The 27,546-nt window shown below is 40.4% G+C and overlaps 1 protein-coding gene across 1 annotated transcript in view; it reads left to right on the top strand.

The window, feature by feature from the left end:
* The window catches only part of TTC29 (tetratricopeptide repeat domain 29), a 146,010-nt gene that overhangs the window by 51,475 nt on the left and 66,989 nt on the right, over nucleotides 1–27,546 (top strand). The window contains exons 5-6 of the mRNA XM_090288227.1: nucleotides 3,723–3,935; nucleotides 6,877–6,962. Of these exons, the coding sequence (XP_090144353.1) occupies nucleotides 3,723–3,935; nucleotides 6,877–6,962 (299 nt within the window). The remainder of the gene's footprint in view (nucleotides 1–3,722; nucleotides 3,936–6,876; nucleotides 6,963–27,546) is intronic.

Here is a 27,546-nt window from a genome sequence, read left to right as displayed (position 1 = left end):
CTTACATATGGGCCTATTTGCCTCCAAATGATTTAAGAAACGAATCCCTACATCTGAGAAGGACTGGAAAACGCTACTTCCTCTGTGTGGGCACCGCAGTGTAAAACAGTGCTGATCAGAATCTGCAGTGATGTTATCTGCAGCGAAGTGACAAAGGGAGGGGAAGTGAAACAGTGAAGAACTAGGTATGGCCACAGGGGACTAAGGCCGGGACACCTGAGGATTTCCAGGTGCCCCGCAGGTGTCACTGCATGGCTCAGGGGGTGCAGGGAATTGACATGCAGGCCACACGGCCAATGGTACATCTGACTCCTACAGAAAGACCCATCAGAAACACATCAGGGGCGCATACCTGTGCTTTTATTTTAGAGGTTATCTGTGATCACCTGAGTAGAGTCACAGAGTTACAGAACGGAAGAGGCATGATTTAAGCATTACTTTTAACTTGAGAGATTTATGTCCGGAGAATATGACTTACTTCACCTGAGATTCCCGGCTCTTGCTTTGTTGACTACCACTTGCGGTGGTGGAATGAAGCTGTATGTGTTTTCCATGATCCTGGGTTTAAATCCTAAACATCACTTTTTATGTATTTGAATCATTTAACTTTTGTGAGCCTCAAGCTTTCTCTTTAGTTTAAAAGCAATATTTACTTCACCGGTTCTTTGAAGGTTAAATAAGACCATGTATGATGGGGGTAGGGGAAAGCCTTCCCTTTTGACTCGCACCTAGTAGGCCTTCAGGAAAGAATAGTTCCCTGTTTTCTTGTACATGCGCATCTTGGACCATGATCCTTCCTTGTCGGAGATCTCAGGTAGACTTTTCTGAGAGCTGAACCTTGGCCAATAATCATGAGCTAAGCACTATTGGCTCCAAAGCTCTAGCAAAAATCAAGCTCAGCAGAAAAGAACTACTCTCAATCATTCCAAGGCCGACTTCCATAGTAATCAGTCAACACCAGTGCACCAAGTACCTCTCTTACTTGGTTCCCGATCACACAGCCTGTCCAGGATGCCTAATGGCATGGGTGACACAGGGAAGCCTGCCTCTATGGAATACAAGGACACAGTCCCCACTTGTCCTTCACTCCTCCTTTACCTCCCCCTCCCCCCATGTCCTCCACCTCTCTCTCCCCCCTTTCCACCTTCCCCTCGCTTCCCCCACTGCCCTTTTTGTTCCCCAAGTAAATCAAATCTTGCACATGACTGTCAGCTCTCATATTTTATTTACTTCATTATGTCTCATTTGCATGTCACTGTAATTAATTGGGTTATCCAGAGCTTCATCTCCTGGCCCTCCTCCTTGAATTCTTAGTGAATCTGTTACTTTACAGCACAACTTTGGACTCTCTTTTCACCTGTTTCTGTGCATAACCATTGATGTCGCTAGCGCCTTCCTAGTTTTCTTACCTTCCCAATTTTTTTCTGGAATATCTGGTTTAGTCACAGGTTCCTGTCCCCACCCTTTCCTATTCACATGGCTGAAGAGAAATATGTGTCTGTACTTTCTGAATAGATGGATACTGGATGGAAAAAAAAGGACTCTTATCCATCTTTCTAGGGATACAGGGCTATACTTTACAGGCAGAAATATAGTTAACCGAGGAAACATAACACACATACATGTCAATGCTTCATTCGAGGTTTTTAAAAAACGAGGGTCATGGGTATTTGGAGAAAGGTGTTTCTGCTGAGAGAGATGTCAAACCGTTCCTGCTGTTGTAGGAGGTGAAGAAAAATGGTCAGTTAAATGTAGAGATAGATTAGAGCGGCAAACTTCAACCTGGAGTATTTGTATCAAAAATGGAAAAGGATTGGGAATTATTTTTAAAATAGCTCCTATTGTATATTTCTTATTACAAATGAACATATTATGATGATAGAAATGTTAGAAAATGCCAATGATGAGAGAGAAAAAAATAAAAGTAGAAAAAATTCATCATCCAAAAAATACTGATGTCTTGTAAATGTTTCCTGAAGGTTTTAAAATATTTTCCTTTATCATAAATGCCAGTCCATGTAATGAAACAGTCTTATGTAATATCACATATATGGCTTTGGAGTCTTTTATCATGTAAGTATCTGTGCTGATATGCCCTCCTTCTGCATGGCACAGCAGGGCCCCAGGCAGGCCACATCTGTACTGAAGGTTTGTACAGATTATTTGTTCATTATCCATCTCTTTTGTGTCTCTCTGTGAGTACTATTCTTCTTGATGTGTGAATTCTCTAATACTTTAATATTGGTAATGTTGAAAACAACAAAAACAGGAAAATTATATGCAATAGTTTTGGCAGTGGCTGCGCTATCCTGTAATATACAACCTGCAATATCCAGTGTATCCTATTTGAGTAAGTACATTGAGCCTGATACAACCTAAATTGGGTTAATTTAATCGGTCATAATATTATTGTTATAAAGATTCAACTGCATTTTTTTGCCAGAAGAGTAAGTTGTACTTTTTTTTTTTTTTTAATTAGCAGCTATATTTCAATCGACCTGTTGGAATTTTTAAAACTGTTATCACTATGTCAACTAAGAACAGTAGCTAAGTTTATTGGGACCTATTCTGCATCAGGTATTAATTTCTCATACTAGCACCTGGCATAGTTACACTATAACCCCATTTTGCAGAAGAATGAAACTCAAGCACAGGGAAGGTAGTAATTAGCCTGAGGCTAAGCAACCTAGAAGGGAAAATGAAGTTGAGATAGGAACTCCAGCAGTCTGTCTGGGGCCTTCACTCCCCCTGACCACTACTGGTTGAATGCCTAGATGCAAGCGCTTTCCCAGTTGATTCCAATGAGGAAACTCCAATACCAATTACAGGATATTGTGAGCATTTCCACAAGGCAATTCACAAGTTAAATATAATCCACAGCATGGAGCTGCAAACTACTCTTCCAGAAATGGGCTTGCTCATATTTCAAGGAATGAGATGACTCAAAGCTAATTTAGAGTTTTGGCTTGAAGAAGATATTTTTGGACTATATTGTAAAATATAATCCAGGAAGGCAATTAAGTTACATTTTAATTATTCAAAATTAAACAGAATACTGTATACAAATACCTGCTTGGAAAGTTCAGTGAAACTATGAGAAGTAGTTTGAAGACCCATAATACTTGAATTTGAATTTGTAATAACAGATGCATCCTTTCTGAAGATGCCCAGATTCTTCCTGAGGATGAAGCCCACTGTCTGTGGGAAAGCAGGCAGGGCAGCGGTGGAGGGCGTGGGCTCCGGAACCAGGCTGCCTGGAGCTACTCACCCACTAGGCACGCAGCCTTGGGCTAACTTCTTACCCTCACTTTCTCTTCCATAAAATGGAATCATAAATCTGTTCCACGGGACTGTTTAATGAGAATGCACATAAAGCACAAGGAATAGTGCTTTGCATATATCATGTTAAATGAATGTTAGCTAATATGGTTGTCATTAATAATTGCTAGACATTCACACTCTCTTTAAACATCCGTAATCCTAGTCAATTTCTACTAACCCAAGTACATCCCTCTAGCAGGTGTCCATCCAAAATCAATGCTGAATCAGGTTCAAATGGAGACAGCTCCTTTTCCAGCTTAAGTCTTCTTCAGCCTTAGAAATCTTTGACTCTATTTTATGTCCCCTTCCCCACCCCATAGTAAACCATAAGATGTACACAAAATTTTTGAAAACATTTTCTGGTCGGTGGTTTATATTTATGAATGGCTTTTATTCTCCAGGTCAGCTCCTGGAAGCTGCTGAGCATTATGAAGCATTCCATCAATTGACGCAAGGGCGGATATGGAAGGATGAGACAGGCCGCTTTCTCAACTTGTTGGCCTGTGAGAGTCTCCTGAGGATTTACAGATTACTCTCAGACAAAATGCTGGAAAATAAAGATTACAAACAGGCCATCAGAATTCTAATAAAAGCTTCTGAAATAGCCAAAGAAGGTAAGTAGAAAAGAACCCTCTCACATTGCTTCCTTTAATGTGCAGACACTGCTTCTCCCAAGAGGGACATAAAAATCGTCAGTGTTTGGGTGATTATTTCCTATGAAATGCAAAGACAAATGCCATCAATATACTTTCAAATTTCACTGTTAAACAGAGGTGCCTCAGTGCTGACAACAAGAAATCCATTAGTATGTTGAAAGCTTTATTTCCAAAATTACAACCTTCTGGGAGCCATGTAATAAAACAATGAACCCATAATGAGAAAGTAAAGTCATTTGCAAAAGTTAAGGGTGTGTGTGTGTGTAAGGTCTTACTCTTCGTACAGTCTGAGAGACCTTTTGTTGTTTGTAAATTCCCCATTGTCAGGTAACAGGGAAGATATGGCAAATATTCAGCTAGGAGTAACGGGGAAATAGAACTCCTAATATACTTTAGATGGTTGCCTTTCTAAGTGTGGCCTTTGTGGCAGCATCAGCATCGCCAGGGAGCTTGTAAGAAAAGCAGCATCTCAGACCCCACCAGGACCTACTGCATCAGAATCTGCAAGTTAGCAAGATCCCCAGGGGATTCATATGCACATTTACAGCAGTGAAAACACTTGTGAAAGCGGATCCTTGATATTCTCGACCATGTGCATGTATAGAAAATATTAAAAATGTGGAGCCTATACTCCTTAAGTTTTTACTTTGTGAAATGCAAGGAAAGTTTAGTACTATATTGTAATTTATTATTAAAGTAGCCTTTTCATGAACGAACAAGGTAGATGCTATGCTCTTGACCTAAAGATGATTGGCTGGTGGATATATTTGCTCTATTGGAGTATCAGATGGCTTATTTGGAGTAAGCAAGACTCATTTTGATTTTCTAAAGAGTAAAAGTAAACAGCTTATTCTCCCTATTGTATCTTTTAATAATATTAGTTAGAATGCCCTTAGGAAATCACCCCCATTGAAAGATGTATCTCACTGCATGAGCTGCTTGTGAATGAATGGTGACCTAGTGCCTTCCCCAAGGACAAAGCCCTGATATAAGTAGTTGGATCTTAGATCAACTGCAGCCGCTGACTTTAGTTACCTGGAAATTTATGTGCAATTTCAATGAAAGGTATCAATTAGGAAAAGGTATTTTAGTTTAGGTTCACATTTGCAAAATTGTAAGGTAGTTCACAAAGAAAGGATGGTTCCTAGAGTCTTGAAAATAAAAACATGGTGTTTTCTTTAAGATAAATGATTATTGATTTAGATAGCAAGGCCAGTATTAATATTCAACCCACTCAAACTATGCAGTATATGAATAGTATTTTATCTTTTTCTCACTTTGGTATATGAGTCTCTCACCCTTAATAGTGCTGACATTGTTCTCTGTTATTTTATTGCATTCACTTTATCTTCACTTTGTCTCAGTGAGTGAGCAGGAAAAATTCTCATGCTTAAATTCTATTTTAAAACTAATATTTGATGTGATCCAGCTACTTAAATTAGCTGCCTCAAAATCTTTCTCTCAACAAGGGTAGATTTTCTTCCTCCCCTTTGCCGAGCCATCCTTTACGTAGAATGGGATGCAAACGGTGATAATTCATCAGCATGTGCCATTGTCAGTGCTTTAACACAGCGACGCCATTTGCCATGGCAAGTACAACTCACACATAACAGACTTAGCGATTCAAGGGCCACTTCCCTCCTTAGCCCCTTCCTTTCACCCCACCTTTTTCTTCCCTGGTCTCTCCTCTACCGCAGCGCTCATAACCCTGTATCAGAGAAAAAGTTAGTACCCAACTGAACTTGAAGAGTTAAAATTCCCCAGACTGGATCACCGGGACTGTCAGTTCTGCTGAAATGAAATCTTAAGGGCATCATTCTCTGCAATTGGTGTAATTGCTAGAGAAGAAAAAAATACTGTCCCTGGCATTTGCCATGCTTTTCCTCGTGAGCCATGCTTCACGAGGGGCCATCAGCCGAGTGTGAGAGTGAAGGCAGCAGAGAGGACTGCTGGCTCCGGCTGAAATCCATCAAGGCTGGAATGCAGAGTTCAGAAATGAACCGATACTTCCTTTCTGACGATCAAAAATGAGGGCGCCCCTGTCAGCATTTGCATCCCCGAGGGGGCTATGTGACATTGGAAGCCGGAGACTTCCAAAAGCAGGAAACAGACACTTCTTTTTGTGTATAAAAATCGTTAGTGAGTTTTGTAAGTACATTAGATTTATATGTTGTAGCTAGTAGAGTCAGTGTAAATAAATTATATGTTTATGAGAAAGTATGATGTATGTCTTACTGGACCACATGTTGCATGTTTCACATTCTGCTTTTGGAAAGAAGAATTTGATAATTCCTGGAATAAAACATTGCGCAGAGATTAGAAAGGCTACATTCCTTGTGAAAGGTAATGAAAAGCATTACCAGTCATTAGCGAAGAAAAATGAGTTTGGATTTCAGAACGTGCATGGAATTTTGCATTGTTCCAACAAGTCAAACTCTGGCGGTCATTCTCATCCAGGTTTTAACCAGCAGCTTTTAAATTGAACCTAATAAAAAAATAATCCCTTAATTTGCTCCCTAGCTGCCCTGTTAGAGACTTGGCCGAACGTCGGTTCTGTGTGTGTGCGCCTGTGCACATGTGGCCCTCTTTCCCGATTATTTGATGTAGGCAGTAGCAGCTGTACTGACAGCCATAGGCCTTCACATGGTGGACCCGCCTAGAAATTATGTATGAATCTCAGATGATAATCCTGGTCTGTGTAGAGGATAACACCTCGTAATTATATAGCTAATGTACTTTAACATCTGTGATCCAGGTAAATTGTGTTAACATCAGACTTTTGTAACAGTCTACAGTTAGATCTCAGGGGTTGTTAATTAATGTGTATACTTGGTTAGAGTAACTTTCTACTGTCTTAAAAAGCAAATATTCTGTTTGTCTTTCTGCATTTTCATGTCAGGAAATGACAAAAAGATGGAAGGAGAAGCTTCCTATTACTTGGGCCTAGCACACTTAGCTGCTGGAGAGTATGAAACAGCACTAACAGTAAGTTGAAGTAAAACTTTTAATTGTGGCCGCTTTCAATTTTTATTTCCTTATATTTTATTTTATTGTATATTGTTATAAGGCCAACAGAAATGGCCCTGATGCACAACAGTAATATTCTAGAGGCACAAAATATTGGTTTTATTGTTTATAGAAGGTAGTACCTAGTCAGTTACCATGGAGTGCTTTAGGATAGATGAAAGTTAAATATATAGAGTCATGAGACTCTCTATACACCCATATTACCAAGAACAAGGGTTTAATGACAGTAAAAAGCAAGTAGTAAAAAAGTTACTATAAACATATGATTTAGGAAAATTTACTTAGAAAAGGTTGTGGCAATTAAGCAATAGAGTGAATTGCATTGCCCTGGGCCTTTAGTGGGAGGAGGTGAGGAACCCCGAAAGGTAGCCTGCTTCATGATCAAAATCAGTGTTGCGTGTTTTATGTCCAGGCTTTGTGTGTTTGGCCAAAAAAATCAATACATAAAATGCCAGAGCTATCTTTTCTGTATTATAAATGAAACTATTTTTCTTTCATTTTTCTCTTATCTTCTGATATATTTACAGCATAGCTTCCTATTTCATTTCACATATATCTCTTGAATAATTCTATTTGATATGCAGAATTTGCTTTATTTTCAGCTTTGAGGATTGCTTATTTGCTATTTCAGAAAATCATGCTAAGTAGGATTTCTATATTTAGGCTAGATATTGTTCTCTATCGCCCTGAAAGTCGTGCCATCATAGAAAACAAGTTTCCTGGATGACTCTTCTGCTTAAGGTTTTTCAGTTAATAATGTGTTCAGTAAAGCCAAGTTCCATGTACCTTGGGGGACGCAGAGGCCACAGGATACGCACTTCCCATCAGGGGCTAATTCAATGAGGGTGACACCCTGCGAACATGACTATAACCCCATGACCTGGAGCTCTCCAGGTGCAGAGGGGAGAGCGGTTGGTTCCAACACTGAAGATCAGGAAGGCTGCACAGGAGAGCTTTGCAGGAGCAGGCTCTCCACAGGCAGAAAGTGTGCGAGTCGAGGAGGGTGGAACACTAGACACTCTCATGCTCACACACGCACACTCAGCATGAATACACCGGTGCGTCTGGGAAGCAATGGATTGTCTGGTGAAAGACAAGTACAGGATGAGATCAAGCTGGAAACTTGGGCGAAAAGTGGTTCCCTCTCTCTCTCTCACATGGGCAGTGCAAGTACATGTCAAAATAAATACAACAGAAGAGTTTACAGAGAAAAATAAATCTTCCTTCCACCCCTATACCACTGTCACTGTTGTTTTCTCAAGGGCAAATACAAGTGTCAGGGCTATCCTTCCAAAAATATTCATATGTAGACATAGACTATAAGTACACACACACACACACACACACACACACACACACACATATATATATATATATGTCCTGTATGTTATTTACAAAATGAATTAACCTTTCTCATACTAATGCATATAGATACACCTGCTTTTAAAAGGGCCTCATGATATCTCATGATACAGCTGTACCGTAATGGATGTAACCATCTCCTATTGGCGGGCATTTAGGTTATTGCCAATACATTTTTATTGCAAAGAGTGTAGCAGTGAATTGCTTTGTGCCAAGGTGAGAGATGATCTATAGAATAAATTCCTAGAGGTGGAAATGCTAAGAGGAGATGAATTTATATTTTTATTTGTAAACTTTCCTTCAAAAAAGCTTCCCCAGTTGACATTCCTACAAACAATGAATGTACCTGCTTCTTCAGGAGTTATTTACATCTTTAGGAAATTACACATATGGGTAATATGTATTATGAATATTTTTGTAGGCTATTGTTTTTTTTATAACCTTATTTATGAAAATTTTCCATGCCGAACTTTCAGATATGTAGGTGACCGAATTTATCAATCTCTTCTTTTATGACTTCTCAACATTCTTTACAGTGGTCCCCAACCTTTTGGGCACCAGGGACCTATTTCATCGGAGGTGGGGGAATGGTTTCTGGATGATTCCGGTGCATTGCATTCAAGCTCACCCCCTGCTGTGCAGCCTGGTCCCCATCAGGCCCAGTCCCATCCAGTCCAGTACTGGTCCGTTGCCCAGAGGGTGGGGACCCCTGCTTTAAAAGGTTCTCTCATTCTCAGATTCTTTTGTAATCTTAAGGTGGGTTAGAGGATGTTGAGGAATATGAAGGTGATTTTTTAAGCCATGTGGAACTTTTGATGACTTCTGATGAGGCTGGTGACATGATCTCATTAATTTATTCACAGCTATTTATTGAGTACCTTCTGTATGATGGACATCATGCCATGTGCTGACCTGTCCGATGATTTTGCAACATAATGCTAGTGGTGTAGGATAATCTAATGATGAATGTAATTTGTCACATCAATCCTAGGAAACTAACACATACGGTGATTAGAAAAATTAATTCGCATTAAGTTTTAAGAGTGCCAGCCTGGTATGTAATAAACCTTTGATAATTATTAGCTTTTTTTATTTGTACTCTCACCTAAGTCTCTGAACGTTAGTAGTAGCAGCGAGGGGGGTGACAAGTAGATTCAGTTGTTCTGAAAGACTTGGTAATAGACTAAAGAGGGGAGGGGAGGGAGGTGGAGGTATCCCGATGGGCTCTCGGTTCCTGGCTGTGGAGCTGGATGGATGGTGGCGTCATTCACTGAGGCACACAATGCTGAAGGACGCCAGGCTGGTGGCGGCGGGGGAGTGGGCGGGATGGAGAGTTCAGTTTTGAATATGTTGAATTTGAGGAGATTCTGAGCTATCCAGGGAAAGATCAGAGAGGCAGAGGTATGTGTGAGTCTATAGCACAAAAGGAGCTCTAGATAGGAAATACTGGATAAATTTCATAACGGATACATTTATAACTTTAAGCATCCTGAAGCTGTAGCATGGAGGCGATTTTCTAGAGCAAGTGGACAATGATTCATGAGAAAGTCCTGGGGCCAAGCGGGATGAAGGAGGTACAAAGGGGAGTGGAACCAAAACCAAGAACTTGACTCCCCTCCCCAGGCAAGTACCTGGGTTAGAGTCAGGGTTAACTCATTCTTGTCCTTGAATTCTCCAGCCAGGGTAGAGGCCCCGGGAGCCCAGGCAGGCCAGACGCCAGGCCTCCAGCTCACTGCCGCTCACACTGTACAAGAGTAGGCTTTGAAGTCGGGAAGAGTCGGGGGCTGTCTTCAGAACCCAGGTCTTGCTCGTGGCAGAATATTGTTGCCTTTTGGGAACACAGCTCATCCAGACTGAGGACTTGCAGGAAGCCTAAGATTTGGGTCTGACCCACAGGCAGAGCTGCAGGGCTGAAGAAGTTTCTGTTGTCAGGTCTGCTCCCGGGTGCCAAGAGCAAAGTCGAGGAGGAATCACCAGGGACTGGGAGTTGCTTGGGGCTGGGGTGCGGCTGGGGTGGAGAATGGACCCTGAGCAGCAGCACCTGCTCCAGGGCATGGGGGTCTTTCAGCTCAGGCTGGTAGTAGAGAGCAGCAGCCTGTTTAGATTTCCACAAAACCTGACACCTTGCTTTGATTTCAGGTTGAAGGTCTTGTCTTTTCATTCTCTCTAGCATCTTACTTCAGCCACGTTTCCCTGCTTCCTTTCAGAGATAAAAGGACCTTCTGCAGACTTGCATTTGAATTTCCTTTCACTTTTCATTGCTGGACCTGGAGAACTGCTCATGTTACATAAGTGATCAGTTACCTCTTTGCAAACTACAGCGCATCTTTCCATCTGCAGTCTCTCTCCCTCTGACAGCACTGCTGCCAGTTTACAAGAGTCTCTGATAAACCCGCCACAGGGCAGAGCACTCCTTACTTCGTGAATATGTTGTAAAAACTTAAAAATCACGTGATCAATTCATAAATAGGATTGATTACTTGATTGATGGATTAGATATCTGTCCCGTTATCTAATCACAAAGCAAAAATCCAACATCAAAAAAGGTTATTTTGAAATCCTCTTTAATCCTACTTGCCCACCATGTGCGGTATTATCCACACAGTGTCCTCACCTGTTTGAAAGCACTGATAGTGTTTCTTCGCAGCATGGCTGTGAAGAGGGGTAAGGAAGCTCTGGAGTCAGGTTTGTAACCTTGGAGCCAGTGTGAGACAGCATCGGTTATGTTTAGCATTTCCCTTCATTTTTCTTATTCAGTCCAGCTTTAATTTTCACCAATTCCATACACTGTTTTTATTTTCTCACCTGTAATTTAAGTTTCTAACTTAAAATATTTTCAGATTTTCAGTATCTTGCTTCTAGATTCAACCTCCACCTCTCACAAAAAATTTCTCCTTTCCCATAATGTTGTTCATCTGTTTAAAGACGTTTACATGATTTTTTAAAGGAACTGGGCTTAAAGAAACCTGTCACAAGTAAATATCCCTACTTATAAAAAATTTGATGATCAGAAGCATATTTTGAAATTTTTCTAATATATCTTAAAGACTGTAATTCATTAATAAATTATTAATACATGTAATAGAAGACTATGTTGGCAAGTATATGAATACACTGGGGTCATCCATTCCTTGCTGATAAGAAGTTCTCTCCTCAATGACAAAATAGAGCTGAATTGAAACAAATAATGAATTTTTTCAGGGCTGAAATACTGATACTAATGGGAAAAGGTATTTGGGGACGAGAAGTGATGGTTACTTCAGTAAACCTGTGCAAGAGGTCATGGAGACCCCGACATTTAAAGAGGAGAATGTTACCTGCATATGTCAGGGGCTGAGAAAAATAGCAGTTCCCTTCAGCCATCAATTTAGACCAGTAATGTACCAAGAAGAGTAAAGTCTGAATTTTAGAAGGTAAATGCATCTTATCAAATTGTAAGGTTTCAGAGAGAAAAATACAGGGGTGGGCAAAAGTGTGTTAATAGTAATGAAAGTAAATACTACAATAATTAATAAATAATAATACAAGAATAAATTCTATGTTTCATGTACTCACAACTCTAAATCTACTTTTGCCCACCCCTGTATCTTACTAAAAAATCACATTTATTAAGGCCTTGTGCAAGTTAGATCAGCTTCCACAATCTAATATTGCAACCATGACTTTTTTTTAAGAAAAAGGACATCCCTGGCTGGTGTGGCTCAGTGGATTGAGCACCAGCCTATGAACCAAAGGGTTTCTGGTTCGATCCCCAGTCAGGGCACATGCCTGGGTTGCGGTCCAGGTCCCCAGTTGGGTGTGTGAGATAGGCAACCACACATTGATGTTTCTCTCCCTCTTTTTTTCCCTCCCTTCCTCTCTCTCCAAAAATATATAAATAAAATCTAACAAAACAAAAAAAGAAAAAGGGAAAGAAAGAAAAAATGAAAAGGGAGTCCCTTAGCACTTTCTTTTTATGCATGAATTTCTCTAATACTTATTCCACTTAAAAATGTTAGGAATGCCACCTTTACACAACCTTTAGTACATTTGGTGAATTAGTTGTTTCCTATTATTTAGCAATAACACAGCCTACCAAAAATTATACCATGAAAGCAAAAATTCATCTTATTGTTATTTCATTTGTTTTTATAGCACAAAACTCGTGACATCTATTATTTAATTATTCTGTGTACAAAACAGTTGCTGTCTCTATACTTGCATACACATCAGCATCTTTATAACAGCCTAGGATGCTTCTAACATTGGTATTGGTGTATATACAAGGCTACCCTGAATCTCTAGCCACATCAGCAGCATCCCATAGAGGAATTATAATAAATATCAGGGAAAACAGTTATACTAATTCTAATTCTAATAAGTCATGGATTGTTCATAAAGCATATGTATCATATTTGTAAAACGATATATTATTAGGGTCTCACTGAGTAAATGTAATTAAGTTATATTTATTCTTTCAACTCAATAGATAAAATCATTATATATGAGGACATTTCTAATGAAGAATGATTTATTGGATTTGTAATGTTTAGCTAACAGAAAACATGGAGGGAGAGGTTCCTTGCATTTCCTTTCTCTATTTAGTTATCACCTTCTCCCTTAAAACCCACTCCATTCTTGATAACAGTGGACTCTAATTCCAGTCATAATCTAGTTGACAAACAGATGCCTTGACAGAGTCCATGGTAACATTCTAAAATAAGTTTTCCTTTTAGTCACTTTTATAAGTGAAGACTTTCATCCACCACTGAAACCATTACGCAGGCGGTCACTTAACTTCTTGGAGTCTTGATTTTGTTTGTAGAATGAGAAGGGCAATGGCAGCTTCCCTGCCCCTTTGTAAAGGTCAAATGAAAAAAAAAATGTATGTTTACACTTTAAACTATAAACAGTTTTCATATGTCAGACACTGTTATTACTACAGGCTAAGATATAATTAGCACTGAATAATAACAATGACACTATAATAAATAGTATTTATTGAGAATCTTTTCAAAGTGCCTCCTTTATACTTATGTTTTTCTTAACTGTAGTTTACTAAATTAATCATATGTAGATTACATAGTGCTTAAATGTATCTTTGTATTGGCACATGTTTTTATAATGGAAATGTGATGAACCAACATTTTGTGGAAAACTTTATTATTAATTTATTAATAACTATTCTCTGTTTAAAAGTAGGATTTATGCAAGAAAAGGAATTTGAGTTGTTTATTTAAAGATCAGAGCTATTCACCATTCATTACATAGAAGTTGTCTTTACTTGTCAATTAGAAATTATTCCCTAAAATTGACCCTCCTTTTCTTGTTTAACGGCCTTGGTGTCTGAGAGGAGCTCAGATGCTGGCACACAGGAAACGGTGCCTCCTCCTCCCAGAAGTCCACGGGTTATCATCACACAAAACACAGAGATGGCCCTGCTTGCAGCCAGCGTGCCTCCTGGCGCTGCGTGGTCGCTTCCCCAGCCTCTGAAGCACCAAAGAGGGCTCTCCACTCCCACGGAGACGATCCAGGTGTCAGCTCAGGGGGCTCAGCAGTCGCTTTCTGCTTTCCATCAGTTTTCCTCCGCAGAACCCTTTTGTCCTGTGACCCACCTCAGGCAGCCTTCTGCAGAATCTAAAAGGGGCAGCTGCTGGGACCCCGCTGCCCCAGCTGCTGCCACAGCACCCTTCCCGGGCAGCCCCGCACTCCCTCCGCATGCCCTCCCAGCAGCAGCAGACAGCACTCACTTCCTTTTCTCTCAAACATGTACTGAGTAGAGAGATGTTCAAAATTTCCCTTATCTGACAAGCAAGAGAAAGGTGATAGGATTAGAAAACACACCGCTATAAGAAGAAAATAGTGATATTTTCTAATCTTAAAAAAAATGGATTTATTTCCAAACTGCATAAAATTGTGTTACTCAAAATTATAAAGCAATCATTTTAGGCATGGTGTGACCGTGGATTCCATATCTGAAATTATTTCATACCTTTTTGAATAGTTAGCCTTACTTGGAAAACAGCATTTTAAGTCTAGTTCATAAAAAATGTGTTTTAATAATTTGGAGATTATGAAAATGTAAGATGTTTTACTAATAATTTTGTTATTATCTTTGTATTTAAAGCCATGACCCTTCTAAAACAATAAAACAGACAACCTTCTAGTTATAATTACATATAAATTTGTGGAGCAATGATTGCAGACTAGGATCTTAGCAAATTGAATTTTTAAAAATTTCCTCATTAATGGGGAGTTTAGCTCTCTTTAAACATTTTTTCTTCTATTTCATTTTCCTAATTATTCTCTTTCTTTTCAATGTTACAGCTTAGGAAAATAGCATGTGTATATGTGTTTTTTTAATGATGAATTCATATGGTATTTGTCATATAAATTATAGTATTTGTCATTGAAGTGACAAAAATTACAGAAAAAGAAAAAATTCAAGAAAAAATTAAAATCTGTCCTTTTTAAAGTACTAACCTGTGAGGCAAAAACTTACAAGATATAGACTTTCATGAAAATAAAGAGATATTTTATGTCAGGAAAGAAAGCCCATGGCCTAAGTTAACATAAACACTGATATTCTAGGAATAAAATGTATTGATTTTTCTGAAATGTGAAAGCTGGTTTTGATCTCTCTGAGATCTAGAATACCACTTTAACCAAGATTTCATTATTGTCATTATTATTCCTTACAAAAGTGTCATTTGAGTAGCTCTTAACAAAGCTGCTGAAATTCTTGTTTCCAGTCATTCACATTCTAAGAAATAGTGCAAAAATTTCCAACATTGATTTTGAGGGCGAATAAAGAAAAAGATAGTTATTTTTATTTGGTCCATCCTAAAGAGGATGAACTTCGACACACTGAAATTAGGTGCTCTAATCAACTCTACGGAATAGTAGTGACATATGGAACATAATGTATGTATACTCCTTAAAGTTCAAGGCCTAGCATATGAAAATGTTCTCTGGAGCAATAAAGCAACCTGCATAGTTCATCAGAAGACTAATTGTATGACAGACCTAGAGGCAACAGCACAGCTGTTAGCACACGTTGATCTAGAGGCTGCGAAAAAAGAAGAGGCATCACACCTGCAAAAATCCGGAGATGATTATAAGACACGACATGTTAAACAGCAATAGTGTGCAGATCATACTTCATCATCCCAGATTGAGCCAAATTATATATTTTTCCTCTACCACACAGAAGGGATAACTTCAGAATGAAAACTGTAGTTCGACGTATTAAAACATATCCAAAATATTCTCAAATGTGTTTGTAGTGTTGACAATTACTCGGTCTTCCATTAACAGCTCTATTGACACTGGAGCTTATTCACTAATTAGTGCTCGATAAAAATAGCATATAATAGACTTTAAAAATAACTTTAATGCTATACTCCTAATATTTAATCACATACTTAAAACACTCTTTTCCCAGTAATTTCAGCTTTCTCCCTTAATAAGCATATACAAATTTAGTTAATAAGTAATAAACCAAACTTGTTTAAGATTAAATCTGCATTTTTCCTGTGAATGTTCTCTCTTGACCCTTTTTTCCCTTAAAGAATAATGATGATGGCCAATGAATAGAGAAAGAGAAGGAAGGTAATGAAGAAACCAGGCAATCCACAGAATGATGTTCAATTCCTGAATAATCAAGAGTTGATTACATAAGTGTGGGTGACAGCATGTCAAGGGAGAAAGTTAATATTCTTTTACATAAAAGCATGACTTAGAGGCAAAAAATTAGAAAGTCAAATAGTGTGGGACGACGGGAAGTGCAGTTAAAGTGGAAGCTGGTGGGGAGGGTACAGGGGAGGGCGGGACTCAGGGCATGATCAGACTGACCGTGATGCACCAGCCCCACTCCACAGAGAAGCTCTTTGGCAATGCATTAGGGAGGCTTTTGGGGGACAAGGGTGGGGAGAGAGGGTGAAGGAGACAGATTTATAAAGACCAATGATGAAAGTTCATCTTGCTCTAAAGAGTGTGAATAACTCAAAATGAATGACATAGAATAACTTAATCACCAAATACGTTTCATTGCAGCCTGAATGTGTCTTATGGTTCTTACTCAAAAACACATTTTCAGGTATTTTTTGCAAAGCTTACGAGGCATTTTTTGAGTTTCTGTTAAAGCATGGGCCACGATACGTGAACAGTTTTGGATTACTAGACTAAAAACCTTGATGTCTTGGTTTGGGTTTCTCCAGTAGCAGACTTCGAGACATGGCTGTGAGTACGAGTACTTGATCTGGGAGAGGTTCCACCAGCGAGTTACCATTGTAAGCACGGGGAGCTCAGGCCTGCCGGAACACTCTGAGAAACAGTGTAGAAGCCAACCCGTTATACTGCTAAAGGGACGAGGGAGCTGGTATGTTTGTCCACCAATCGCCATCATCCGCTGGTTGAGAGCTGCTTCCAGGGACACTAATTCTCTGGCAATTCTAGTGTACCATGAGCCCGGCCATTGGACAGGTAGCTCCAGGTGCTGCCGTCAGTAGCTATTGGCTGCAGAGTGTACGGGAGGGGCACTGATGTTCGCACCTGTGCAAGTCACTTGGCTTCTGTAAGCTTTCTTTTCCATACCTGTAAAATGGGGATGATCAAGCTGCTGTGAGGATTAGGTGAGGTAAAATAATGTGCCCAACACTTAGTAAGCATTCAATAAACTGTAGCTTTTTTCTACTTTAAGAAGACTCACAACTTTGCATATTTTTTGACTCAGGAGTTGCTCATTTCAGAGTATATCTGAAGGAAATAATTATTAGTGCATACATATAATTAGCTATATTATTATTTGCACAATTATTAATATATACAGAGTTAGCTGTGACTTTAATTTGCAATGTTATAAGCACTATTTATAATGGTGAAAAATCCAGGAATAAAGTAAATGTACAATAGGAATTTGATTAAACATTGCTGAGTATTCTATGATGCAATACAATGCAGTCAATTAAAATGACACAATTAGTAATTTTTTTTAGTCCTCACCTGAGGATATGTTCATTGCTTTTAGAGAGAGAGCAAGGGAAAGAGAAAGAGAGAAACATTGATGGGTCGCTTCCCATACATGCCCTGACCAGGGATCCAACACACAACCTAGTTATGTGCCCCAACCAGGAATCAAATCCACAGCATTCTGGTGTGTAGGACAATGCTCCAACCAAGTGAGCCACCCAGCCAGGGAAATGGGTAATATTTATAACAATAAAAGTATTAACAAAATACTAAGCAAAAAAATCAAGATACAAAACAGTGTACATTTTGACCATACTTCCATATGTTTACATACATGCACATGTAAGACATATATGATACATATATAAGTGAAAATCCTAGAACCATCCAATTATATTCAGTGGTTATCCATGGGCACTGTAATAATGGGTGACTTTAATTTTCTATTTTTGAGAGAGTGATGGATCTGTATTCCCAAAATTTTCTGCAATGTACATATAGTAAATCCTCACTTAACATCATCTATAGGTTCTAGGACTTGAAGTGAAACAACATGTAACCAATTTTACCATAGACTAATTGATATAAACAGAGTTAATTTTCTGTGGCATCTCGTCCATCTTATAATGACATGATGTTGAATGAAATGACATTATTCGAGGACCTTCTGTATATTGATTTTCTAACAAGCAAAATGTAAACTATTGTTTCTTTCCATTCTTTTAAAACACAAAGATCTTAATTAATATTTTAAGTAGGTTTTATATAGACTATTCATAGTAAAAATCTTCAGCATAAGATTGATAATAGCAGTTAGCCATTTCATCAGTCCACCTCAATCCAAAACATTAACGTTATTAAATGCTTAACAAGTAATAAAAGGCATTTAAAGGTGCCCTGATAAAGTGAAAAGGTAATCATATAAATTACAAAGCACAAAAACAACAAAATAGGGAGAGAAACACAACTCTGTAGTTTTGGGATCTTGAGTAAATCTGGCCAAAGTCCATATGAACAAGCATGGCAGTAACTCTGTTGATGACGGACTATCATTTGTTTTAAGCTTCAGTTTGGTATGCAGTGTCGAATAACAGGTCTGCGCAATTTCTTCATGCTCAAGTAGATGCCTACCTACTATGCTGCAGGACTACATTGTCCATAAGAGAAATAGCCGTCTGACACATCCTTGTGCCATACTTACGACAGGGACCAAGAGCTACAGAAGCAGCAGGAAAGCTTCGTCATACTTGGAGATTGAGGCGCTGGCACTGGAAGTGACCCTTTTAAGATAAATGGTAGCTGTCCCCTCAGAGGAGAGGAAGCAGCATGAGTCAAGACCTGGGAGAGCAGGAAGCACAGTCAGTCACCACGGAGTGTGAGTGTCACAGGAGAGGCTGGAAAGACGGGGAGGTGGGTTGAGATCTCCAAGGGCCTAAGTAGGGCAGGGACTTGTTGTAGAAGACAGCCTGCTGGTTGCTGCAGGACAAATTGAAAAGAGCGACTGGAGGAGGGAAGACGAATTATGAGGCTCTTCTGAAATATTTCAGGTGAGACACGAACTCAGGTGGTGGTGGTGTGGCCCATATGTGAGAGATGTTTCCCAACTTTACGACTTTTCTGGCTGGGCAGATGAAAGAATAGAGACAGGATGGAGACAAAAATGATTCAGAAGTCTTTTTTATTCGGGTCATCCAAAGGATGATGGTACTGTTGAATGAGACAAAGCCACAGGGGGAGAAGCAGCTAGGCAGCAAAACAGCCTATTTTGAATAGCACTTTGGAGGACAGCTATCGTCCTTGTCTCCCAGAATGTGGCACCCTTCCTGCTGTCACTGTTCCGCTGGCCGTGGCCTTGTCTCTAACCTGGGGGTTACAGGTATCCTCACCACCAGCACTGCTCACCCTCTAGGGCAGGTGCCCCAAACAAGCTAAGCCCGTCAGATTGCTTACCTGATAATTTTGTCTTTTCAAATCAGAGCCAGTCCTCTTTGGTGAGAAGGTTAGCCTGGGAGCTTCCAGAGCCATGGAGCCCAGCGCCGAAGGAATGATGCTTACACGTGGAAACCGAGATGAGAAATGGAGAGAGCAATTCCTAGTGGCATTGAGATCCCAGTTTACCCTCTTGCCTAAATTACATTGGTGGTTTTGGGCCCATGAAACCAATTGAGCCCTAACTGATAGAGTAGCATCACCATGAACAATAATAGCAACTAATGTGTCTTCGTGTGCTATGTACTTAGATCTGGACCAGCCTTATTATTTACATGACATATCCCATTGAATACTCATGAGATCCCTAAGGGGCAGATATTATTAGTATTTTCTATTGCCTCTTGTTCCCATTTCACAGATGAAGAAGGCTGAGACTTAGATTAAAGGACCTGCCCATGGTCACAAAGCTAGCAAAGGCAGAGCCCAGAGCTGGAGCCACGTGCCACCTGGCTAATGCAACTGGCGGAGCTGTCAGTAAGCTGTTTCTAAACCCATTTATTGAGTCTCCTCACAAATCTCCCATATAAATTTTTAATAACATTCTCATCTGTTCTGCTCAATGAATTACTAATTGAATAACATTTTGTTATTCTTGTCCAGTAGAAATTATTATTGAGTAACATGAAGCATTAAAAAGAAAAGTCACCTCTGGGTTGTTGGGCCAGTTCAGAGTGAGGACAGAGTTTGGGAAAGGGGGTGAGAGGGCTCAGGAAATAGAAGTGGCAAGTGGCATCAGGTTAGGAATGACCCACTGCTTTGTAGCTTCCCCAGAGAAAGAAATGTCAGAGATTCTCACCTCTCATTTCCATCTCCCACCTCTCTCTTGCCAGCCATTGGCATATATAATGGGGTGCCCTGGGTTCTTCATTAATTGTGACCTAACTGCTGCGCTGAATTTGTCTTGTTTTCTTTGGATGTTTTGCTGATAAAATATGTGTAGCTCTAGAGTTAATACATATGTAAAGAGTTTTCAAAGTCAGTATGTTGAATATGTTGTTCCTATAATCCTCAGTCTCTTCTTGCTTCTGATGCAAATTTACTGTCTGCTAGCAACTCTTAGTAAATGCCAGGGAATGTGCGTAAGCAGTGCTGTCAGTTACATTTTCAGTTGAAAAAGCTGGTAGGGCAGAACATTTATAACTTTTGGGTAAAATGGAATAGAGGAAGGGAGATAAGCTCCTTCCTGTAGATTTCAATTCTCTCTGTTACCATCTTAACCATTATCATGGTTCAATACCGTGGCCAAGAGCATGGTCCCTGGACTCACCTCACCTCACTCCAAACTCGGGTCCTGCCATTTCTCATCCTGTGACCTTGCACGAGTTACTTAACTTTGCTTCTGCCTCTGTTTCCTCATCAACAGCATAAGGATTACACTAGAACCTAACTTAGGGGTGGTTCTGAGGTTTCACTGGGTTTATAGGAAGAAAGTGTTTAGTACGATGTCTGCCATACTGTACTGTCTCAATAAATGCCAGTGCACATTTGAGAGCAGTAAAAGTATGATTTACTGGGTTAGTGCAAGGATGATATTATTCCTGCCACCACTGACTTACCAGTCGTAGACAAATCTCGTAGCATCCCGCTTTGTAAAATGAAGGTGCTATTTATTAATATAGCATGTTGATAAAAATTGTAATAAAATAGTAAAGAGATAATGGTTTATTAGTCCTTAATATTGTACTGCAAATGATTTAACTATACACTTTTCCTAAATTTAATTAAACATATTCATTTTCCCTATGAGCTTATATTAGCTTACAGCAGAGTGACTGTTTATTATGTTCATTTTATATGTTTATAATATCATACATATTATAAAAATAAACATTTCCTTTTAAAATATTATAGAAATAAACATTAATATTTGTTACAAGATTGCAAAGCCAAGATTACTTTTTAATTGTTTATTTTAATAGATTATATGGGACTGACTGGCTGGTTTGGCTCAGTGGATTGAGCGTCGGCCTGCGAGCTAAGTGTCGCTGGTTCGATCTTCCAGTCAGGGCACATCAGAGAAGGAAAACTCTGACTCCAAAAAACCTCCGCTGCCTTGCGGCATACCTCTTCAGGGGAAAGGCTAAGGGAGTAAACCCCGACAGAAAATCCGGAGCCGGAGTCCCTAAGGCGGTTTGACGTTGTAGTCAACACCGGCAACTCCTGCGGCGCACCTGAAGCCAAGCTGTATTGACTCCGTCTTTCCCTTGGATCCTTCAGCTGCGAAGAGGGGGGGGGTCTGCTGCATGGGCAACAGCAGACCCTCCATATCACCCTGCCCAGGCTCTGTAGCTTCAGCTCCACTGGAGAGGACACTCCAGCGTCATCGCAAGATGTCGATTCAACACGGGAGGAGACAGATACCGTGTCACTCCCGAGTCGGACTGCACAGCCATTCTCGGCGGTGCAGATAGACTCTTAAGAAGCTACACCATCGTCTCTCGAGACGGCTGCCGACGACGATATGGGACTGGAAAAGTACTACCCAGTCAAATACTTACGATCTTCAAAATTGGCTTTGAAAGTACCAGAAAGACCACCAAATTGGAAGTCAAATATCCTGGGTTCTGCTTCTGGTTTTGTCACCAAATTCTTTGGTCTTAGACAAGTCATTAAGCTTTGTTCAGTTTCCTTAACGAAACTGTTGCAGGACACCATTGTTGCAATATTGGTCAACAGAAGGACAGGTAGTACCCAAAGGAGCCAGACTTGAGCCCAGCCTATGTGGTGGCATTGCCATCTGGCACAGATCTGGGAGAGAGAGCCAGATAAGAGTGCTGTCTCTGAAGTCAGAGGGCCTGGATACATGTCCTTTCTCCATCATTTACCTTTTGAATGACCACGGCCCAGTGGCTTCATCTATATGTGCCTGTTTCCTTATCTTTAAAAAGTGATAAGGATAAACATTAATGCCTACTTGTGGGGTGCTGGGAAGACTAAATTAGTTAATATGTGTAGTCTTAAGGATAATTTGTAGTTTATTTATTCAGCACATAGTTTTGGAGCACCTGTTGCCAAGCCCTGTTCTAGACACTTAGAATGTCACCTCCCATCGGAGAAAGATAATAGTAAAGATTAAACATAATAAAAAGGTGAATTAGATAGTATGTTAGATAATAATAGGCACTGTAGGAAAAAGGAATAATACAACAGAGAAATGACTCAGAGGTGCCAAAGCAAGTGGTGGGGTGGGGGAGAATTTTAAATAGATGACCGCAGGAGGCCTGGTTGAGAAGGTGACATTTGAGGAAAGACTAAAAACAGATGAGAGAGTTAGCCATGCAGATGTTTGAGGTAAGCACATTCCATGCAGAGGTCATGGGCAGGGCCAAAGCCCTAAGGCGGCACTGCCCCAAGGAAGGCTGGGGGCCAGTGAGACTGAGAAGGAAAGGGGCAGAGCAGCAGGAACCAAAGTCCGAGATAAGGGGTGGGGTCCTGGAAGGCCTAGGTGGCCATTATAAAGTCAGGCATTTTTTCCTGAGTGGAAAGGGGGTCATTGAGGCCAGAAGAGTGACAGAATGAATAATCAGAATGAGCTAGTATTAACTATTATACTTAGGTCATGTGATGAAAAAATAGTAACTGATAGTAGGCAGAGCTGTAAGCAGGCAAACGTGAAGTGAACATCGAGACTGTCAGGTGTTGGTCTGCAGAGGGTCCTCCTACAGATGCGCAGAGCTCAGCCTCTGGGAACTGTGACTCAGGCGCTCTCCTCTAAGTGAGGGGCTAGGTCAGCACGGTCGTTCTCGGGGCGATCCAGCACCAGGCACGGCACAGTGCTGAAGGACAAAATAAGCAGGTTTCAAAATCCAGTCAGCCCAGTTCAGATCCTTTCTCCTACTCCAATTCCAGGACTGTGTATTCTGGAGCAAGTTATTCAACCTCTCTGCACGTCGTTTTTCTCATTTGTACAATGGAAATACTGATATTTATTTTAAAGGGCTCTGTGAAGATTAAATGCACCATAAATACAAAAACTTGCACATGTAGTTTTTGCTGAAGAAAGGGTAGTAACTAACAACCACTGTCAAGTGACAAGCACCAGGCCACAGGGCTGGGGCTCAGGTCTCCAGACTTTTAATAAGTAGGGAGCCGACCAGGTACCAAGAAAGAGATTCAATCAAGAACAAGACTGTGATGCAGCACCCAGGGCTAGGACACACGGTGGGGGCTTGGTCTCAAGAGACATAGTAAGAGCGTTGGTCACTTTAACGAAGGTTGAGGTCAGACTATGATCCACGCAAACTGATGAGATGCCCAGTTGCTACCCTGGGAGACCAGGGACAGAGACGGGCCTGGGTGCTGGAGCAGAGCAGGATTGCTAAATGAGAGGACCCTAGCTGGGGTCATGGCCAAGCTCAGGAAACATAGCCACTAGCAGGTGATTCCAGAAAGGATCTCCACCAGTCCTTCTGGGCTCTGGAAGTCTCCATTTCTAAGTATTGATAAATAATTTGAAACCACCGAACATAATGGTAATCTTCTACTTGGTGCTATAAAGCCTAAGGCTTACTGTAAGAATGGTAGCAGCAGTTTGTTTTGCCTTTTTATTTTCAGCTCATAAGTTATTTCTTAGCTGATCAAAGGCATTGGTTGCAAAGTAGAGAATAAATCACACTTCTAAATAAACTACTGAAGAGTGTTAAATTGATTTAAGTGATTTTAGGATTATTAATATTTAAAACATCTCTGTCCCAAACCTCTTTATGACTACCTGTAGCAATAATAACTACCATTTCATTCTACCATTCTTCATTTTATAATATTACATAGTAAACTGTGGGAAAACATTAATATAAAAACAGAAATATAAGATTTCAGTTGTTTATTTAGGTTCAAATGACTTGAATTTTATTCAGTCAATAAACATATACTCGATTAATGCATTTATTATAGATTGCCAGATTGAGGTGAATAGAATGCAGTGTTTCCTTTTTATTATTAAAGAAAACTTTGCCTTTCACTCACATTTCTTTGCAGTAAATTTGATTTTAAGCTGCATGTATTTCAGGATTAGTCCCAGTCTTGAGAAATTCTCTAGCTTCACAATTTTGCATCTTTGGCTTATCTTAAAATGTTCTTCAAATTGCGTCTATGAATCTCCTAGATTTTTTTTTTCACACATGGAAGAAATAAAGGGAATTTGCAAGGTTAAATGCAACATCGATGAACATCCCTCAGGGGGACGGTTTGGGCACCACAGCGTGCCATGTGTCCACTCTAGTGTTCACGTCACCCAGGCTGCACAGTCTGACCGCAGCTGAGGGAGTGAGGACACACTGGTGACAAAAGACAGCAGACACCCAGGTCACAGGGCACGTACTCCAAGGCCTCTCTGAGCTGCTCACACATCGGTACTTACCCGGCTCCCAGCCTTGCCCAGGGCTTGCCCATCACTTTCTTCTCCTCCTCGGCCTGTCTCCATCTTTTTCCACACTTCAGCAGCCTTCCTTTTCCTTTCCAAGGTACCTCCATTGGCTTGGCTGTCAGTGTGGCCCTCCTGCCACCCGGCCCACTGAGGAATCCACCCCGTGCCTGTCACTGCTCCGTGCTCTGTGCCACACAGGCTTGTTTTGTCAATAACCATTTATTTGTCCCTGGAAGAGTAGCAGCCATTACATCTGACCTCCCTGTTTCATCAATTATGGATAGATTATTGGATGAGAACATCTGCAAAAGCTTGCTGTGGAACTCACCTCCTGGCTGGGATTAGATAAAGTACTAAACTGTTGTTTATTGTCAGGCCAAAACTCTACTGGGAAGGCAGGGGATTCCAAGAGCTGCAGAGCCCCATCCGAAGTACCGAAAATCGTTTCATATCGCCACTGTTTCCCTTAAGATTCCAGCCATTTATTATTTACACTGATTACTAGTTGTTATAACCTACTTGATAAGAGCTCTTGGCAGGCGTCACATTTCCACTCATTGTCTCATCTGTCAGAGTGGAAATGACTCATAAATTGTTTTCTTGTCTCTTTTATCATGGCGAGAGGGTAATAGATGAAGCTTTCCCTGTGTGCAGGCATTCAGAGCAAGACTTCCCTACCATGTTTTATTTTAAAGAAATGTGTTCACAGAGCCTGATACAAAAGCATTACATCGTGGATCTAAATTAGGGTTTCCAGAGTGTACCAGAATAATGGCTTGCGGTGGAAAGGAGATCAAATTGTGCAGAGCAAATATGCTCACAATGTTTTTCAAGGCCTTCATGGATTTTGGAGAAGAGGGAAACAAGGTGAAATTTTATTGAAGGCTGCTTTAAATGAGGACGAGATCTAGTAAAGGGATTATGAATAGATGGTGGATCTCCTGCAGGAGGAAAGACAAATCTCCTCGTGGTAATTGGTTCATGAAGAAATACAGGAATTTTCACAGTACTCATGTTTATTAAAACCATCTAGGAAGTCACTCACTAATGTAAAACGCACCTTCCTTGTTTTTCCCCCTGTGGTGCTAGAAACCATTTTGTTCAAAGAGGTCAAATGGAAAAGGTTAATGAGTGGCCACTTTGGGGGAAGCTGAGGAACTTGGTTTGTCACCAAGCTGGTGACTTTTACTGCGTACTCCACTGTCTTAATTCACTGCTTCTGAAAGTGGAAACTATATTAGTTTTTCATTATTCTAGATTTAAAAAGAGGGGAAAATTTATTGTATATTCCCTCCACAGATTGGAAGAATTGTTCCTCAAGGTGCCGTGGGTAGTTACCATCATTTTCAGCCCCTGACCTGCCTGTCCTCACTGAGCATAAAAGCCACGGGGACTCCTGCTGGGGAGAACTTACTTGTTTGAGAATGTGACCAGATGATGCAGGCACACACTTAGATAGGGGTTCTTATGTCATTCTGGAAATATTTAAATTCTCCTTTAGGAATCTGGCTTGTTTTTTTTAACTCTCCAGGATGAGTTATTAACTGAAAATGTTCTCATACTTTCCATTTATCATAGTGGTAAAGTGCATTTTTTTCTTTATCACATGAGATATAATGCAAAATGTTATATAAATATATAAGGTGCAATATATACTATGAGTTAATATTATATAATAATTTATATATAGTATATTATACAAGACATCATTTGTCCACATTAATGTTTCTGCAGGTACTTTCCAAGGGCTCTGCCATATTTGTTCAACAATATTCAATATTAACATGAGACTAGGACCTAGGGGTACAATGCAAAACAGATGTGGTTCCCGTCTTCATTGCACTTACGATCTAATTGGAGGGAGACAAATATTAATAAGTAGATCATCTAATGCTGTGATAAGTGCGAGAATAACACAAAGAACTAATGTGTGTATGCATGTGCATGTATACCTGGGCATGTGTGTGTACAAGAAAGAAGAGTTGGGTGTGGAATCAGAGCAACGCAGGCAGAGGGATGTGGAGGTGGAGAGAACTGAGCTCATTCTGTGGTGGGAGGTCTGCGGCTGGCGGGAGGTTTCCACGGTCCCTCACTGTCCAGCAAGCCCTCGGTGCTGACATTTCTGCACTGGCAAAGTGAGTGACAGTACGTGGCTGGTCCAATTAGATTTAACTGGCATCGCACTTTGCCAACACTGTCTTTGGTCTCCATAAATAACAGGGAACCGAAACTACTGGCGATGGCATCATAGGTGTAATGGAAGTATTTATCCCTTTCATCCTCATATAAACATAGCCAAGCGGAGATTGTGAATTTCTTAGTTAAAAAAAAAAAAAAAAATTACACAAACTTCCCCCCCGCAGTCTTTTCTGACAGCCGAATCTTGAATCATTTTATACAACCTGTGTCTGCTGGCCTGTTTTCATGGAAAGAATCAACCTGCATTGTCTCTCACTGATAAACATGGAGGAGGAAAAGGCTGGACATTATTGACTGGCCACTGAAGCCCCAGGGGCCCTTTTAGCTCTCAGTGCTTCTCAGTTTTATTCTTGGGAATGAGGGATTCATTCAGATTATCAAGTAAGGGAACCGATTGTCGAGATTCCTGTGGCAATGAGAGAGACCCTATCCCAGGAATACCCAGGACCAGCAGGCAATTGGACCTCAGATACTGAAAGATTCCTGGGAACCAGGGACCCCTGGAAGACAAGGGGCTGAGTTTTCTCATTCTTCCCTCAGCAGCAGCCGTGGGTGCGATTCACTCGACTGATATAACTCGATCACTGTCTTACGTTCACTTATCGTTGAGCTCGGTCATTACTAACTGCTCGGTGGCTCTGGATTACCTAGGAGAACATGACTGGACGAAGTAAT

This window comes from Furipterus horrens, unplaced genomic scaffold, assembly GCF_987537825.1.
Source record: "Furipterus horrens unplaced genomic scaffold, mFurHor1.1.pri manual_scaffold_10, whole genome shotgun sequence".
Classification (NCBI taxonomy): domain Eukaryota; kingdom Metazoa; phylum Chordata; class Mammalia; order Chiroptera; family Furipteridae; genus Furipterus; species Furipterus horrens.
This window is presented reverse-complemented; position numbering and strand designations above follow the sequence as displayed.